The 17,402-nt window shown below is 37.5% G+C and overlaps 2 protein-coding genes across 2 annotated transcripts; one reads left to right on the top strand and one right to left on the bottom strand.

The window, feature by feature from the left end:
* Positions 1-699: 699 nt before the first annotated feature.
* LOC109013257 (MICOS complex subunit MIC60) lies at positions 700-10,938 on the bottom strand. Its single transcript, XM_018995293.2, has 12 exons — positions 10,677-10,938; positions 10,341-10,404; positions 8,453-9,160; positions 7,602-7,733; positions 7,342-7,494; positions 7,149-7,226; positions 6,200-6,292; positions 5,987-6,106; positions 3,149-3,226; positions 2,832-3,011; positions 1,328-1,429; positions 700-1,238 (listed from the first exon to the last, which is right to left on the bottom strand). The coding sequence occupies exons 1-12, from the start codon at positions 10,685-10,687 to the stop codon at positions 1,005-1,007; spliced, it is 1,953 nt and encodes a 650-aa protein (XP_018850838.1). The 5' UTR covers positions 10,688-10,938; the 3' UTR covers positions 700-1,004.
* A 4,478-nt stretch (positions 10,939-15,416) lies between these two features.
* LOC109013285 lies at positions 15,417-16,524 on the top strand. Its single transcript, XM_018995323.1, has 2 exons — positions 15,417-15,838; positions 16,434-16,524. Exons 1-2 carry the CDS (start codon positions 15,417-15,419, stop codon positions 16,522-16,524), a joined length of 513 nt encoding a protein of 170 aa, XP_018850868.1.
* The last annotated feature ends 878 nt before the right edge of the window (positions 16,525-17,402 follow it).

Here is a 17,402-nt window from a genome sequence, read left to right as displayed (position 1 = left end):
TTGTTTTTGATTTTATTCTTCTTAAACTTATTGAGTTCTTCTACTCATCATCCATATATCACACATTTAATCAGAGAAAAAAAATAAAAAAATAAGGTATGTAATGTGTAGAGATGATGAATAAAATTTTTCCTTTTTAAAACTTGGAGGCTTCCATGAATAGCTCAATTCCTATCTGATCAGAAGATCACAAAATTCTATTCTTTTATACCCAATGCCACCTTTGGTTCTTTCCAGCATTTATGGTACAAAATGTCAAAAATGACATACAAAATGCAATTTTTTTTTTCAATGTGCAGTGTCCGTTTCTGTTCAGAAAGTCAACATGTCAAATTTATTAGACTCCTATAGAATTCCCATTAACTTCTGTCCTCGTTTAATCTCTCGGATTCAATACTGAATGCCATCGAGGAAAAAAGGAAAACTCATAACCAATATCAACTACGTAGAAACTGTGTGTGTGTGTGTGTGTGTGTAGTCTGTTCTATCTAAATAGATTGCTATTTGCTATATAATAATAAAGCTGTGAATAAATTTCTTGCGAACGTAATTTCGTGGAAGGCTGAGATAACAGTAGTGACTCAGCTCTATTTTCTGTCATACTGGAGCTACAAATTCACACGCACACACCCATTATTAACCCAGGCTCGTATCAAGTTGGTGTGTTAAGTCAAAACAAACTTCAAGGAAAGTAACATGTCCCTGTCAAAGCAGCTTGCATCTAGTATTTTATTCAATTCCACCATGTCATCTAATGAACAAAGGGGTATACACGATTAGTTCTTAAGCATTAAAACAAAATTTTATTTAGAGGTGAGGTCGTTGATAATCCGACACCAGGTCGCGAGTACATTGCAATTACATACAAAAACCGCCATAAACTTGGGCTGCTCAAGCCTCGGAGGAGGAAAGGTTGTCTTGTTCTGGGTAGTGGTCTGAAAAACCAGACCATTTTAAACTCAACTAATAGATCAAAGAATCAGAAGACGTTCAAAATTCATTTGCTAACTAAGGCTAATGGCGGTAGCATAAGATTGAAGCAGAGTCAAAGCTTGCTCTGTAATAGCCCTGTTCCTCACTTGCCTCACCCAATCACCAACTATTTCTGCAGCTTGGGTGTCTCTAACACCTTCTTCAAGAGCATCTGCTGCTTCGGCAAGTTTTCCTTCCCGCATATAGTTCTCAACTCTATTGATGACAGATTCAATTCCATCACCCGACTGATCAACTTCCTTGACCTAGAAAAGCCATGAGGCAAAGTCAAATGCCTTTCAAATAAGTGAGTTACGTGTATATTTGATGGAGAGTAGGCCTCATATCTGCATACCTTTAACAAGGATGCGACATGTGCCAAAGAATGTGCCAAGATGCCGCCACCTCCAGGTGGGATCAGGCTGAAGTGCCGTAGCGTCCCTTTCAAGGCATCAAACTGCACTAAGCATGAGGTTAGCAGGATTTCCCTCTCTCCCCAAAAAAAAAAAAAAAAAGCAAGAAATGGTTTCAAACATTTGGAATCAGTTTCAATTTAAACTTTTGGGTGATTGCAAATTTGTGAGGACAGAATGAACATGAGATGTGTTAAGCATCTGTACTTGCACAAATCAACGTGAATCACCAATACCAAAAACTTGAGTTATTCAACTAGATCCATCCCTAACCATTAGTTAGGATACTTGATTTCCCACCATTCACACATTTGCAAGTTTGCAAAAAGATCAATTAAATGATAACTATTTTCAAACACACTTAAACAAGCTGGTCGCATCATCCTATATGCCTCATGCCATAACTAAATTGTGGAGAGATGTTTTAGCTATAAATCTTCTGGAAATTCAGTAACAAAAGAGACATGAGGAAACCTGAGGATATAACAACCAAACAACTGATATCATGAAAAATTCTTCGGATTCAGTTCTAATGACAGCAATTTTATTAAAACAGCCTAAAAGTTGGCCACTAAAATATTCTATGCTAGTTTAAAAATATATATTCTATCACCAGAACGAGAAAGCCCTAATTATCATATAAACAACATTATTATTTATTACTTCAGACAACAAAAAGTTGAAACTTGTCCTGTGATAGTTCATCCTAGCACCAAGATTTTCAACAAGGCAATTGATGGACCATGCATACAGAGTTTATGCCAAATTAGTCATCAACCAAACTTTGAAAACTTAGATGCACTTTGGGGGGGAGGTGAAGGAAGAGAGAGTTCAGTTTGACCAAGTAAAAGATGGTTGGGTGGGAGGTAGCATGGTTTTGCAGAGAGCGTAGTGTAATTAGTTTTTTTTTGTAAGTGTGGTGTAATTGGTTAGCATGGCAAAAAGCACTTCATTTAAACAAAAATTATCAAACAACCACATAACATGACACTAATAGGTGGGACAATAGTCTCATAGTCATAGATCCTCCAATCAAAGGAAGAAAAGAGTATACAACTTGATCAACAGCTAGCTGAACTTATGTTTACAGGAAAAAGTAGGCTCAACATTACTAATAATAGGATTATTAGTAATGTTGGGCCTTCTTTTCATATACAACAAGTGCAAGTCTAAAAATTGAAAATATCAGACAATCAAAACATTACTAATCAGAAAACAGTGCAATCAAAGTCTTTTGTAATCATCTCATTTGACTCCCATCAGAACATTCTGATAAGGACAGAAACTAATGAAATTTGGCATTAGTTACTGGTGTTATTGAAGCAAAGTCTGGCAATGTTACAAAAGATAACAATCAACAGCATTAAATAAGTATTTGCGTCTAATAATAGAAGAAACAATATCCACCACAATTTATGTTACAGTTAGAACATATAAATAACTTGCCTTATGATTCAATTGCAATGGAGTATCAGCACCATTTTTACATGTTTCTTCGGGAAGAGAGTATAAGACCAAATCTAAAACAGAGTCTTTATCACTGCTATCAAGATAAGAGCGCAAAGCATCTATTTCTGTCTGAATTGGTAGTCCTTTTGAAAGTGCATCTTCTAGTGCAACTGCTCCCTGCAAGACCAAATGCAAATAATAGTTAGGGTCTTAATTTTGCACGCTCCAAAAATATAACTAACAACAGAGAGGAAAAAAGATGGAGGAGAAGAGAGAACAACAAGACCACCATAAAATTAACATGGGAAGTTTACCAAAGCAAGCTTGTGGGCAAAGTGACTCTGACGAGCTTCTTCGGATCGTGCATAGAATGCCATGCACAAGGCATTTATCTACAAAAAGTAAAAACTAAATTAACAATGGACCGTAGAATTCAGGGAGCAAACGGCTAAAAGCATGCTTAGACATGTAAAATACAATATACAGATTGATCATGAGAATGATATGCATAACACAAACTAAACCTGTTTAAGAAAGGATTGGGTTTAGCCCAGCTATAATATAATCAGTGTCAGCTTTTGTTCTTTAGTTGATTTACCTGCTTCAGTGTCAACCCAATACCCACCTTCATGCATGGTATGGGTCTGTTATAAGTGATATTAACCTGTTAGTTCGTTTCTGTGTCAAAAAAAGTCTATTGAAGCACAGATACTTCAAATACTACTGTGCCTATATCTTTTTTTTTAACAAGTAATAAGATATTTTATCTTTATAGAAATAGACATAGCCCAAGTATACAGAAAGTATACATGTGATTACACCTAGTTAAGAACTAGCAACGGCTACAAGGAAATCATGAAAGTTGTGACCATTAATTCTAGAAAAAACTCTGAAACTCTTCTAAAGAACGCTCTTGATCCTCAAAATTTCAGTCATTCCTTTCACTCCAAATACATCAAAGTAGGCAAATGAGAGCCACCTTCTACACAGCTGCAATCTGTGGTATCCCCGTGATCCCTCTCCAACTAGCTAATAGGTCGACCATCCTCCTCAACATAACCCATGCTAATCTCATTTTGCTGAAAAAGTAATTCCATATGGCCCTTGCAAACTCACAATGTAGAAGTAAATGATCCATTGTTTCGCCGCTATTTCTGCACATACAACACCAATCCATTAGGATAAGCCCACGTTTCCTTAGATTATCAATGGTCAAAATCTTCCCTATGGATGCAGTCCAAACAAAAGAAGCAGCCTTAGGAGGTGCTTTACTCCTCCAAATGCTTTTCCAAGGAAAATGATTACTAGTTTGAGTGGTGAGAACCTCATAGAAAGAGCGTACAGAAAATATTCCTTTGCTGGAAGGCGACCAAACCAACTTGTCCACCCCTGTAATAACTCCAATGGTGTATACCAAGTTAAAGAACTCAACAAGGATACCAACCTCCCAATCATGTGCCTCCCTAATGAAACTGACATTCCACTATTGTGAGCCATTAGTGATTTCCCTCAAGTCTGCCACCAAAGCATCTTATTCCCGTGCAATTATGAAAATAGAGGGAAAAGTATCCTTAAGAGCTGTATCTCCAATCCAGACGTCATGCCAAAAACTAATTCTATTACCATCCCCCAAACATAGTCTAGTGTGGCTAAAGAAAGACCTCCAACCTTTCCAGATATGCTTCCATAACCCCACTCCATATGCCCCCCTAACTTCATTAGAGCACCAACCCCTCCTTATGCTCCCGTACTTAGTATCAATCACCACCTTCCATAATGTATCCTATATCTTATATGTATCCTGTATAGATAAGGCGGGGGTGCTTATTGAATGTGGATGAGTAAATAAGTTTTCCATTTTTGTGGATTCAACAAGATAGGGCACAGATATGGCAAGGATTCAGTACGGATACATTGGGAGCAAAAATTTAAATTTTCTAAAGAAAAGATGGGGGAAATAAATGTATATAAAGAAGATACATTGTACACCCCCCATGAGGGGGAAAAACTTCATTACTTGTATATAAAATGGAGATTTAACCATAGAACACATGCTCCAATGTTTTGGAAAGTTGGAAACCTTCTCTAAATGCTTAATACAATTTTTAGGGGAGCAAGGATTTTTATAGCATCACTATTAGTTTTATTTTTTATTTTTTTTATGACGGGGGAACCACCCCACGGTAGAGCCCTTAGGATTCACCCATGAAACCTAAACCCCCGGAGAGACTAGCACAGCAACCCACCACCATGGCCTCCCACTTAAATCGCAATTTGATCCCACAGGGAATTGAACCTATGACATGGGGCTCATGCACACAAGTTCGCCCTTGCTAGGCTACCCACGGGTGGGTATCAATATTAGTTTTATTATTTGTACCTATTTTTATGCCTATGTTTGTTATTCACCTTCTAAACTAAATATGAGCAGATCTACAATTATATACCAATTGAATTATGGATCATTGCTGTATGTGCCTCATTGTATCATATCATATCCTTGTTACATACCCATATAGATGTTTTTTACAACATTCCCTCGTATATTTTTCTACGTTTCTTTTGATATAGAAATTCTAGACACTAATTAAAAACTTAAAGACTCAGTGAAATGATGGACTTGTTCTTGTCAGTGATCAGATTACAACATCTTATCGAGAACCTAACATCATTGATCTATGCAGTGTAGTTTTGAGTGTAATTTCCTTGTATACACTCCAATGACTCCATAGCCAATGATTGTATTTTTAAAACTAGTCTCCTTTACAAGACTCCTCCAAAGACTTCTGAATTTTCATGTGCAATCCTGTTTTAGTACTGTTTTTTTTTTTTTTTTATAGGTAAAATTGTTTTAATCCTGTTTTGATAGGTATCAAGAAGTTTTATTCATAATATGATAGACATAGCCAAGTACATAGGACATATTTATGAGTTATACCTAACTAGGATTTACAACCGTTGTTGCATCACTACAAAGCATCATTATATTAGAATTATCCTCAAAAATCTTTATTTTCTGTTATCTTTTCCCTAATAATATCCCTAAAATTTGTAAACTGCATCAGCGTATAATTCAATCTTCCCTTCTTAAAGAGTTCAAATATGCATTAAAATTGAAAATTTAGTCCTATAGCTTAACGGAATTATCTTACATGAAGATTTGTTTCTGCCATTTTCTCAATCTGGGCAGCCTTCTCACTTGCAATTGCTGCGGCCAATTCTGCTTTTGCAAACTCCTGAAGTTTATTTAACTTTAATTCTGCCTCATTTTCCTGCAATTATTAAGGATAAACAAGTTGTATTCACTAATTATCAGATGCTAAAACATCCATTTATATTTTGACCACATATAAATTTATGAGCACCTTCTGTTCAAGTTCCATCTTGAGTTTCTCTTCCAATTTTTCCTGAAGTGACTTGAGAGCATGAGCTGCTTTTGATTTTTCTCTCTTTAATTCCTGAAAAATGATAAAACTTTTGAATTTGCAATAGGCAGGAGCTGATTATAGGCATTTGAAAAGCTAGCAAAGCAGTACCAACTAGGTTTTTTTGGGGGTGCAGAGACGAGTAAAAAACGTCCATGTTTTTTTAAGTGTATGCTAGAGTTTTTCTTCTTTCTTTCTGTTCACTTCGGCTCATTTTTTATTTTATCCAACAAATGAAGCAACACTGCTTTTCTCCATCTAAATCACATTTTCTTTACTTTGCATTACGAAGTACATTATAACAATCCTACACCGTGTGGGGGAATGAGAGGCTCAAAAGTCTCCCTATAAGTTGGCTAGACATTCTATGTGTTGGTTAAAATGTGGAAGCCCCTAGAATACATGGATATCAAGAAATGGGTTTATTGCCATATAGCACGGTCAAATTCTTCAATTTTATTAAATCCTCAAGTGCCAAATCGTTCAGAATTTTTCCAGCTATCCTAGCCTTGTTTTGTGAACGTGGCAGGTTTGTAAAGAACTTTCCCAATTTTTCTACATATCCCTCTCTGGCCTTCAAGATAGAAACTGGACCTGAGAGGCCCTAGACTTCTAGTAACAGTAGGAACAACTTCCAGTGAGGAGAGCTGTTCACAAGCAATGGTTATTAGCTCTTTCTTGTTCCATTTCAGAAGAGGTAATTCCTTTAGTTGCATTAGTGGATTGAATAATCTTTTTTCTAGTTCCAAAAAAGTGCATGTTTTGTTTGCTTCATCACCGTTCCTATTTATATCCCTTCCACTAAGGCCCCTAAAGCTATACAGCAACCACAAGAAGATATTATACTCAAAGAAAACTAGAATAACAAAAGGCTGGAAATCTTTATTACCTTATCCAAAATTGCAGCCTCCTCTGCTCGCATGAGTTCCCTAGCTGCTGCATCCTTTAAATTTCTTTCATACTTCTCCTAAAGTGTGCAGAGAGATAAATTAAAACAAAGCTCATTACACCAATCTGGTAAACCATATATGAAATTACAAAGCTGTAAATTATGTTTGGTAATCCTGCAATATAGTCCAAACCTTCAACACTCTCTTTTCTTCTGCAAAAACACGAGCATCTAACTCAGCTTGCCTTTCTTCAGCAGCATGAATGGCTTCTAAGAAATCAAGCACCAACTTTCCATCTTTGGATATGTAAGCATCACTCAACTCCCCAGCCGCACTAATTAGAGCCTATTGCCCCAGAGAAGACATAAGTCTTGATATATAGTTGAGCATTCTTTTACAGCATTAATATAGAAATATGATTGGATAAATAAAAAACAAACGTTGATAACAACCTCATTTACTGTATTGCTTTCACTATTTCCCTGACTTTTTAAAGAAGTTGCAGCGCTGTGTTCAGTTTGATCCCTTAAACTATATGCCTCAAGGAGTGAACCTGATGATTTTAAATCATTACCAGATACATCCTGCAACAAAGTTCCACAAGAATCAACTTCACATAAACGCAAGTAGATTGATATTTATTTGATAAAACCAGAAGAAAATTAAAAAAAATGTGAATTTCTAAGTATACAACACAGGTATAAAAACCACAAGTAGAGAAACACAAAATAAAAAGAAGTCCTGCTAAAAAAAACTCGTAAAATTGAGTTCATAATCACACAACATAAATATAAAATAAGAATCACCATCATTGTCCATATTTGATGCTTATGGTACTATTGCCACGTAAGTTTTCACCAAATTGTAAATTGCAGGAATACGAAAACATTTTAGCACCCTGTAACTGTTTAAAACCATGTCTTTAGACCCCCAAAAAAAAACTCCACATGAAGCCTTGCTATGCCTAGGTAACTGAGAGATACACTGATTACTAAAATGCTATAGCAGTTGCATATATAATTTCACAAAGCCTTGTTAAGCCTCTCTTTTTTTCATCTGTCTTTTCTTTTCCCGGCTGGAAGAGGTATAGCTTGTCTCAAAATACCTGGTAAGTACTACAAGGGGGAGAAAAAGGAAAAGAAAACAAGTTTCAACGTTCTACAACTGAGTCAAAGGTACAATGATCCACTTCTGACAGTAACCACAATGTTCAGAAAATAATATATGTCTGTATGATAATCAGCAATGATATTAGAAATTGTTGTTGAGATATATGCAGCAGGTTTGAGGACAAACAAAATACCTCTGGTCTATTTTCAGTGTTAAGATGCTCGGGTGGCAAAGTTTTCATATCACTTTCTTCTAAGACTGCACCAACCTGGGTAGCTGCAGGTGCTGTATCAATTCCATCCCGAGTCTTACCAGTATCTTCCTCTGTGCTTTCTATGTCAGGACTCCCTTCAGATGAGATTCCAGAATCTGCACTTTGCTCATTAGACTCCACACTTATTTGAGAGAGTTTCAGCGAGTCTTTCTCTTGGATGGGAATAAGATCTTCAGCAGGTATAATGTCAGATTTATCTTGCACCTGAGATTGGTTTTTCAGATCTTCGACCTTTGGATTGCCATGCTCAGCAGTGGGACTTAACTTGTTAGCCTCTTCACTTTCATGTGAAACTAATTGCTCTCCTGGATGCTGGCTTTCGAGTTTATTAGGCTCTTTACTGCCACTAGAAATTAATCTCTCCACTGAAGGTTGGATATCTTTTGGATCTCTATTCTCAACATGAACCTTAGCTTCCTTGAATGAAGAATGCTGCTCTTTACTCAGAAATTGATCTAGATAGCCAGTTTGATAAGCTGCAAAGAATGCAGCACCAATTGCAACACTTCCAACAATCAACTTTGGTAAAAAGCCAGAGTCATGTGGCCTGCCCGCAGAACCAGGTTGCGAGGATGCATTTTGTGGATGTCTGGTTGAGAATTCCTTTCTTGAAGAATGTGCAGGTATCTGTCACAATTGTGCCCCGCAAGCAATTACAAAAGATGGCCAAATTCAGTTGGGACCATTGAGAAAGAGACTTACCAAATTTACATGTAATAAACCTCAATGCATTCACACAACAAGAATAATAGTAATGGTTTCACCATGACCTTAGCCTAAAACCTCATGACCATAGTTAAAAGATTAGTACCAGTACAAACTGCCCCCTATACGTCGAAGTAAATTCAGCTTGGCAGGTGAGTAATCAAAGTAAAACAAGAACATAAATCGCGATGAATTTTCAGATAAAATATTGTAACTGAAATTTAAGAAATACTATATATGTCGCAAAATATTGTTTTAAGGGCTCAAGGAAACCGCTAGTCACATATGCACTATTACTCAAAGAACTAGTCAAATTTACCATTGAATCTCCTTGGAATCATAATCCAGTTTCAACTAGTGAAAAAACCAACTTGGCACCCTTAGGATCATGACATTCCACCACACTTTTGTATAGAAATCCACTGCAACCCACTCTATCAAAAACTAACCTGATGGCTGATGGTAACCCTTTCTCTAGTAGCAGCTCCACTCAGATGGAAACCCTTTCAATGGCTTTTTAATACTATGTCCATGCACAATATGAAGACATTTTACTCTTAACATGTGTGCTCATACTGTAAATAACTAGTCAAAATTACTATTGAATCTCCTTGAAACCATAACCCAATTTCAACTAGTGAAAAAACCGACTTGGCACCTTCAGGATCGTAACATTCTATCATACTTGTGTATCTAGGATCCACTCAGACGATAATCTGTTCAATGACCTTTTAATCCGACGCTCTTGCAAAAAATAAAGACATTTTAATCTAATAAAGACATTTTAATCTAGCGTACAGGTCATCCCTACGAACTCGTGACATGGTACTAGCTATGATACCAATTATTAAGGACCCGAGGAAAGCGATAACCACATTACCGATCATAAACCAAAAGAACCAGTCAAGGCCATTATTAAAGCTCCTTGAAATCTGAAATCCAGTTTAACTAGCAACCTTTGACAGCCTTAGGATCGTAGCATATCCATTGTTCAACAACACTTTTTTTTTTTTTGATAAGTAAATTGTTCAACAACACATTTCAGTTAAAAAGAATGTATTCTCTACTTATATTGAGACTGAACATTAGAATTTTCACGTGCCTGAGTAGTAATCTGCCTCGGGATCCTTCTAAGGGCTCGGAGTGATGAGATTTCCAAAACCGACCTGAAAATCCACGGGACTTGGCATTAGGCACGGTAATTGAACTTAAATCGAATCACCAAAGGAAATGAACTTAAATTGGGTCACCCAATGAAATTGACCGTTCTACAATCAAAATGCTAGAAAACTGTGAAAATAGTTCGGGATTTGAAAGTAAGGAAAATAAACCAAATAAACCTTGAGGAGCTAAAGTAATTCACAGAAAATATATAATCAGAAATAATTAACCATGAGAATATTTCGCGGATGAAATTATTGAGCTTGTCTGCACGTACCTCCGTAACATGGTATTTGTTTCTCAGAGAGAATGAAATGTGAGGGCAATGGCGTGGTGAAGTTGCTCGAGAAAATTACCGACCGAAAGAGCGAGAGGAAGGGTTCAGGAGGAAGTTTAAGATTTCAGAAGGTTCTTGGCATCAAATTGATACGGAAAGAACAATCGCACTGACGCCGGTAGCTGCCGCAGAGAAAGGGCGCTATCGGTGGCGGAGGCAATATTTCTTCGTTACAAAGGACGTGTCTCCGTATTGAGCAGAGTTTTGTAATATGGGCCACTCTTTATTATGGGCTACCAGAAATACAGCCTGATATGCAAGACGTGTGAGATTTCGGGAAGGTTTGGGGGTGAGATGAGAATTTTGTGTTTTATTTTGAAGTTTAAAATATTAAGTTTTAATATTATTATTGTTTTGAAATTTAAAAAATGTGTATTGAAATTTGAAAAAGTTGAATTGTTTATTATATTTTATATAGAGATTTAAAAAATGTATAATGATGAGATGAAATGAAATGAGAATTTTGTGTTTTGTTTTAGCCCCCAAATCTGCCCGAATCTCGGTCCATTTTCCTAGGCCCACACTGCATCGCCTTTGACACTGGGAGGTTAAACTGAAGTGTAAATTTAGATCGAAAAATCGGATTAGACCAGCTCGATTTTGAACCTATCTGATTCGAAACCAATTCTTCTATTAAGAAAATTGGCCAGAACTAGTTCGGTTCCGGTCCTAAGACTTCCTAGACTAACCGGTTGAAAAATATATATATAAATTAATATTTCATATATAAATTTTATACAAAATTAATATTATACAAAATATTTTTTATATATGAGTTTTATATATAATATATAATTATATGTGAAAGTTGTATATATAATATATATGATTATATATCATATATGAAATAATTTCATATTATAATTTATAAATTATAACAAAAAAATATTAATCTTAAATATGTTAGTTGTTATATTTGTAATTTATTTCATCATATGTTATTAATATAAATTATAATTATATAGTCTAATATATTATATAGTTATACTAATATAGTAATATATAAGTTTATAACTATACTATACTAATAGTATAATATTAATACTATAACCTGAAATACATTCTCTCTCCTAGGAAATTTTCTCTCTGTACACATGCACACTTTTCTTCTCGTTCTGGTTCCTGTATCATTTTTCTTCATTAATGTTGCGTTTGATTGAGTTTTTCTGACGTGATGATGGTTAAGATGGGTCGTTTTATAGAAGTTGTTATTGAATCAAAGTGCTTTACTTTGGCAAAATGTGGAGGTGGTGGTTTGAGAGTCACTGAGCAAAGTTGGAAAACAGAGAACTCAGTGTTGCTGGGATATTCTTCTATTCAGTGGCTTGGGAAGGTGTTAGATGAGAGCCTAAGTAGGGGGAAAAATGAGGTGTACTCGGCAACACGCAATGATTTTTGTAGTATTATTGCTCAACGTTGTGCAAATAGGAGAGGGAGATATATTGAAATTTCAAAGTATAATCAGGGGGGAGAAGGAATATTCTATGTATTCCAGAAGGTGAGAATGAATGGGGTTGGAGGAAGATGAGGGAGGCGTTGGTAGAGCAAGGGAAATAAGACACTAAGGTAGGTTGTCTGCCTGGAGGAGACCAACCGAGTGATGGAAGAAGGAGACTGAAGCATCATGCGCGGTCGTATAAGGAGGTTCTCGTGACGTCAATACCGAAATCTGTGAAGGAGAAGGTGGCTGGTGCAAAGGTTTTTGATAGAGGTAAGGGGCGTTGGCGTTGTAATGGTATGTTGAACCATACCCATGGCAGGGCCTCTGTGGCGTGTCAGACATGGGAGGTGCAACGGAAGCTGCTGGAAATGCAGGGGCAGTTGCGTGCCTTGCAGAGGGATATGGTTGTAATTGTAGCCTTTGTCGGTTCATTTAAGGAAAAGGAAAGAGCTGATAAGTTAAAAAGCCATGAAATGGGAAATGGGTCGAGTAAAATCTATAAAGGGGCTCAACAGAAAAATAAAAGGGATAAGGGCTAGAATGTATGGCGTCGGGCCAAGTCACAAGACCTTTCTGGTGGGGCTGGGCCGTCTCAACCCTGGGCCCAAAGCAGCGGACTTCAATTCAGGGCCAAGAGCAGCGGGTCTTTACCTAGGGCCCAGAACCGTGGGTCGCAACCTAGGGCCCAAATAGGCGGGTCTGGACCCGAGCCAGAAGATATCGAGAACCCGAGCCCTAGCTTGATACCCTCCACCGAGCTTCACAACCTTGGGTTTGTGCCAGACAGCTTACCAACGGAGAGGGGTCAAGCTGCGGGGATACAGACGTCGCCGATGGAGGTAGTGGGGGTCGCCGATGAGATCTTGCCAGAGTTCTGCACGTAACAGACCTTGGTAGGCTTAGAATCTCGGGTTTCTTCGTCTCTAGAGATCCAGAGCTCACCGATGAGTGGTGCTGGGGTGTTTCTGGCCCCGATGGTAGTGTCAGTGAAACCAGTTGAGGAGCTCGAGTTGGATGAGGTTGAAGATGACTCGGATGATTTTATGCATTCCGTGGAAGATGAACTTTTCATCCCCGAGGCCTGTGGGTTGGAAGAGTTTTTAAAGGGGAGTGAGTTTCAGAAATTTCAGAATAATAAGATAGGGAATCCTATCCCATTAAATTACTATTTTCCAGATCAAGCATCAGATTGGGTTATACATAAAGTTAAAGAAATTCAACATGTTGTGGGAATTGAATGTGATGGGTATGAGGAGCAGTTTATAGCCTTGTTAACTGCTATGGAAGCTGGACACCACCAAAAAAAGAGGGGGAACACAAAGAAAAGTCAAGAATTAAAAAGATTGATGTGGTCGATAAACTCGGAAGCTAGTTCCAGCAGGAATAAGGTAAAAGGGAAGGGGCCGAATATTTCCCAATGAAGCCCAAGATTGTATCTTGGAATGTCCGTGAGTGGAAAGTGGACATTTTATGCTTACAAGAGACAAAGCTAAAGATGATTAGTAGGAGGATTATTCGGAGTTTATGGAGTAATATTTATGTGGACTGGGTATATTTGGCCTCTTCAGGAGCTTCGGGAAGAGTTGTGGTAATGTGGGATAGACAGGTGGTAGTGAAAGTGGAGGAGTACATAGTGAGATATATGGTAGCTTGTTCTTTTAAGTGTGTGTCAGATGATTTCTTGTGGGCATTTGCAGGTGTATATGGGCCTAACTTAGATGTCGACGGAAGTTTATTGTGGGATGAGCTTGCAGGGGTACAGAGTTGGTGGGAGTTCCCTTGGTGTATTAGGGAGGATTTCAATGTGGTTCGTTTCCAGAGTGAAAGTCTGGGAAGCAGAAAATTGAGGCCAGCAAGCTTGGAGTTCTCAAAGTGTATCTTTGATTTGAATTTGATAGACCTTCCACTAGCAGGGGGTCCAGCTACATGGTCAAATAATCAGACTTGGTTCCGCTTTGATCGTTTTTTGATTTCTCTTAAGTTTGAAAGCCATTTTCCGGATGTATGGCAAAAGCATTTGATTCGTATAACCTCGGACCATTGGCCTATTTTGCTGGATTGTGGAGGTATTTGTAACGATAGAATGTATTTTAAGTTCAAAAATATGTGGTTGAAATCAGAAGGTTTTGTGGAAAGGGTCAAACAATGGTGGACTTCGTATCATTTTGAAGGTACACCCAGTTTCATTTTTGCAAACAAACTGAAAGCCTTAAAAAGGGATTTAAAGGAGTGGAATAAACAATCTTTTAGTAATGTGGAGGAGAACAAAAATACCAAATTGATAGAAATTTAGTATTTAGAAAGACTACAAGAAAGGAGGCCACTTAATGAGGAGGAACAAGCACAAAAAATTTTGTTGGTTGCTGATCTTGAGAGGATAATCTTATAGGAAAAAATCTCATGGTGTCAAAAATCAAGAGCTCTTTGGTTGAAGGAAGGGGACCGAAGTACGAAGTTTTTCCATAGAATTGCAAACTCACATAGAAGAAATAATAACATTGAAGTGCTGAGAATTAAGGAGGCCGAGAATAGAGAAGAAGAAGTTATTCAAGACCATGTGGTTGTTTTCTTTGAAAAGCTTCTCATGGAGGAGGTGGGTTGGAGGCCTACTTTAGATGGATTGGCTTTTGACACTATTGAACCACGGGATGTTACCATATTGGAGAGGGCTTTTGAAGAGGAAGAGGTTTTTGAAGTGGTAAGAAAGATGGCAAAAGATAAGGCTCCCGAACCGGATGGTTTCTCTATGAGTTTTTTCTAATAATGCTGGGAGGTGATTAAAGTAGATCTTTTGAAGGTATTTCAAGAGTTCTTCTTGGTAGGAAAATTTGAGAAAAGTCTTAACACTACTTTTATTGCATTAATCCCTAAAAAGGTAGGGGCCATTGAAATTACAGATTTTCGGCCCATTAGTTTAGTGAATGGTGCTTATAAGATCATTGCAAAAGTGATTGCCAATCGATTAAGTGGGATATTGGGGAAGATTGCTACTAAACCACATAATGCTTTTGTTAAGGGTAGACAGATCCTTGATGCGACTTTAATTGCCAATGAATGCTTTGACAGTAGATTGAAGGCTGGCAACTCAGGGATTATGTGCAAACTAGATATAGAAAAGACGTATGATCATGTTAATTGAGATTTCCTTCTTTATTTACTGGGTAGGTGTGGGTTTGGAGAGAGGTGGAGGTCTTGGATCAAATGGTGTATATCTACGGTACGGTTCTCGGTGTTGATTAATGGTAGTCCAGAGGGTTTCTTCCCAAGCTCTCGGCTTGAGACAAGAGGATCCGTTATCTCCTTTACTTTTTGTTATTGTTATGGAGGCATTAAGTAGGATGATCTTAGCCTTAGTGACTAATGGTTCTATCAGTGGTTTCCAGATTGGATCACCGAATAGGGGTAATACAACTATTTCTCATTTGCTGTTTGCATATGACACGCTTATCATGTGCGAGGCTGATCAAGCCCAGTTGAGGGTTGTGAAGGCATTGCTACTGTGTTTTGAAGTAGTGTCTGGTTTAAAAGTGAATTATGATAAATTCGAGTTTGTACCGATTGGAAAAGTTCAGGATATAAGGGAGCTGGCGGGCATTTTGAGTTGTAAGATAGCGTATCTACCTATGACTTATCTGGGATTTCTGTTGGGTATAGCACCGAGGTCTCATATGATTTGGGATAGAGTGATTGAAAAAGTAGAGAGGAGACTAGCAGGGTGGAAGAGAATGTGTTTGTCGAAAGGGGGCCGGACTACATTAATCAAAAGTACACTTTCTAACCTACCCACCTACTTTCTATCATTATTTCCTTTACCGGCAAGTGTGGTGGGTCGACTTGAAAAGTTACAGAGAAATTTTTTGTGGGGGGCTTAGGAGATGAGTTTAAATTCCACTTAGTTAAGTGGGAGATGGTATGTCGTCCTATCTCAAATGGCGGTTTGGGTGTCAAAAATTTGAGGTTATTTAATCGGGCTTTACTTGGCAAATGGTTGTGGCGATATACCAAGGAACCATAGGCCTTATGGAAGACTGTGATCGAGAGCAAATATGGTGATCTAGGGGAGGGGTGGTGTACCGAGAAGTTAGAGGAGCATCTGGATTGGGGTTATGGAAACATATTAGAAGAAGATGGGAGGTTTTCCATCGTTACACTAGATTGCAATTGGGGACAGGTTCCAATATTAGATTTTGGAAGGATGCTTGGTGTAGTAACAGTGTTCTACTAGATCTGTTTCCGTCTCTTTTCTTGATTGCAAGCACCAAAGATGCCACAGTGGCGGAGATTATGGAAGTCTCAGGTAGGAACATTCACTGGAACATCAATTTCAACCGAGCGGCACAGGAATGAGAGATGGAGAGTTTTTTAGATTTTTATAGTATCTTATATTCTGTTCGTCCAAATATCCAGCAGGAAGATGAGTTGTGGTCGTGTCCAGCAAGGAAAGAGGTATTCTCTGTTCGCTCTTTCTATAAGGTTCTCACACAAGTTCTAGAGATACAGTTTCTCTGGAGAAAGCTTTGGCGTCATAAGGCTCCTCCCAAAGCCTTTTTCTTTGTGTGGGTAGCGTCTTTGGATAAGATCCTCACTACGGATAATCTAAGAAAGAGGATGATAATTATTACAGATTGGTGTTGTATGTGTAAAAGTGGAGGCGAGTCGGTAAATCATTTATTTTTACACTGTGAGATAGCCAAAACTATTTCGGACGAGGTGTTTAAAAGAATGGATTTGGCGTGGGTTATGTCGGAAACAGTTTTGGATGTATTGGCGTGCTGGACTTCAATCCGTGGGGTGAGACAGATCAAAGCAGTGTGGAAGAAGATTCATATCTGTATTATGTGGTGTTTATGGCAGGAACGCAATGAGAGGACTTTTGAAGACAAAGAGAAATCTTTTGAGGAGCTAATTGTTATTTTTTAGGACTTTTTGTACTTGAGCCATTGCTGTAGACTTAAATGGCATGGACCTTCACGACTTCCTAGTTTCTAATATGCCTATATAATTAGGGCATTTTTCTTTGTATCTTGACACTTGGTGATTTAATCAAATCTTGTTTTACTTATAAAAAATATATATATATATATATTAATACTATTAGATAGTCAATATATTATATAATTATACTGATATATAAGTTTATAACTAATACTAATATGTAACTATATTATACTAATAGTATAATATTAATACTATTATATAGTTATACTAATATATAAATTTATAAC

This window comes from Juglans regia, chromosome 1 (genome assembly GCF_001411555.2).
Source record: "Juglans regia cultivar Chandler chromosome 1, Walnut 2.0, whole genome shotgun sequence".
Classification (NCBI taxonomy): domain Eukaryota; kingdom Viridiplantae; phylum Streptophyta; class Magnoliopsida; order Fagales; family Juglandaceae; genus Juglans; species Juglans regia.
Note: the sequence above shows the minus strand (reverse complement) of the source record. Positions and strands in the feature narration are given on the sequence as shown.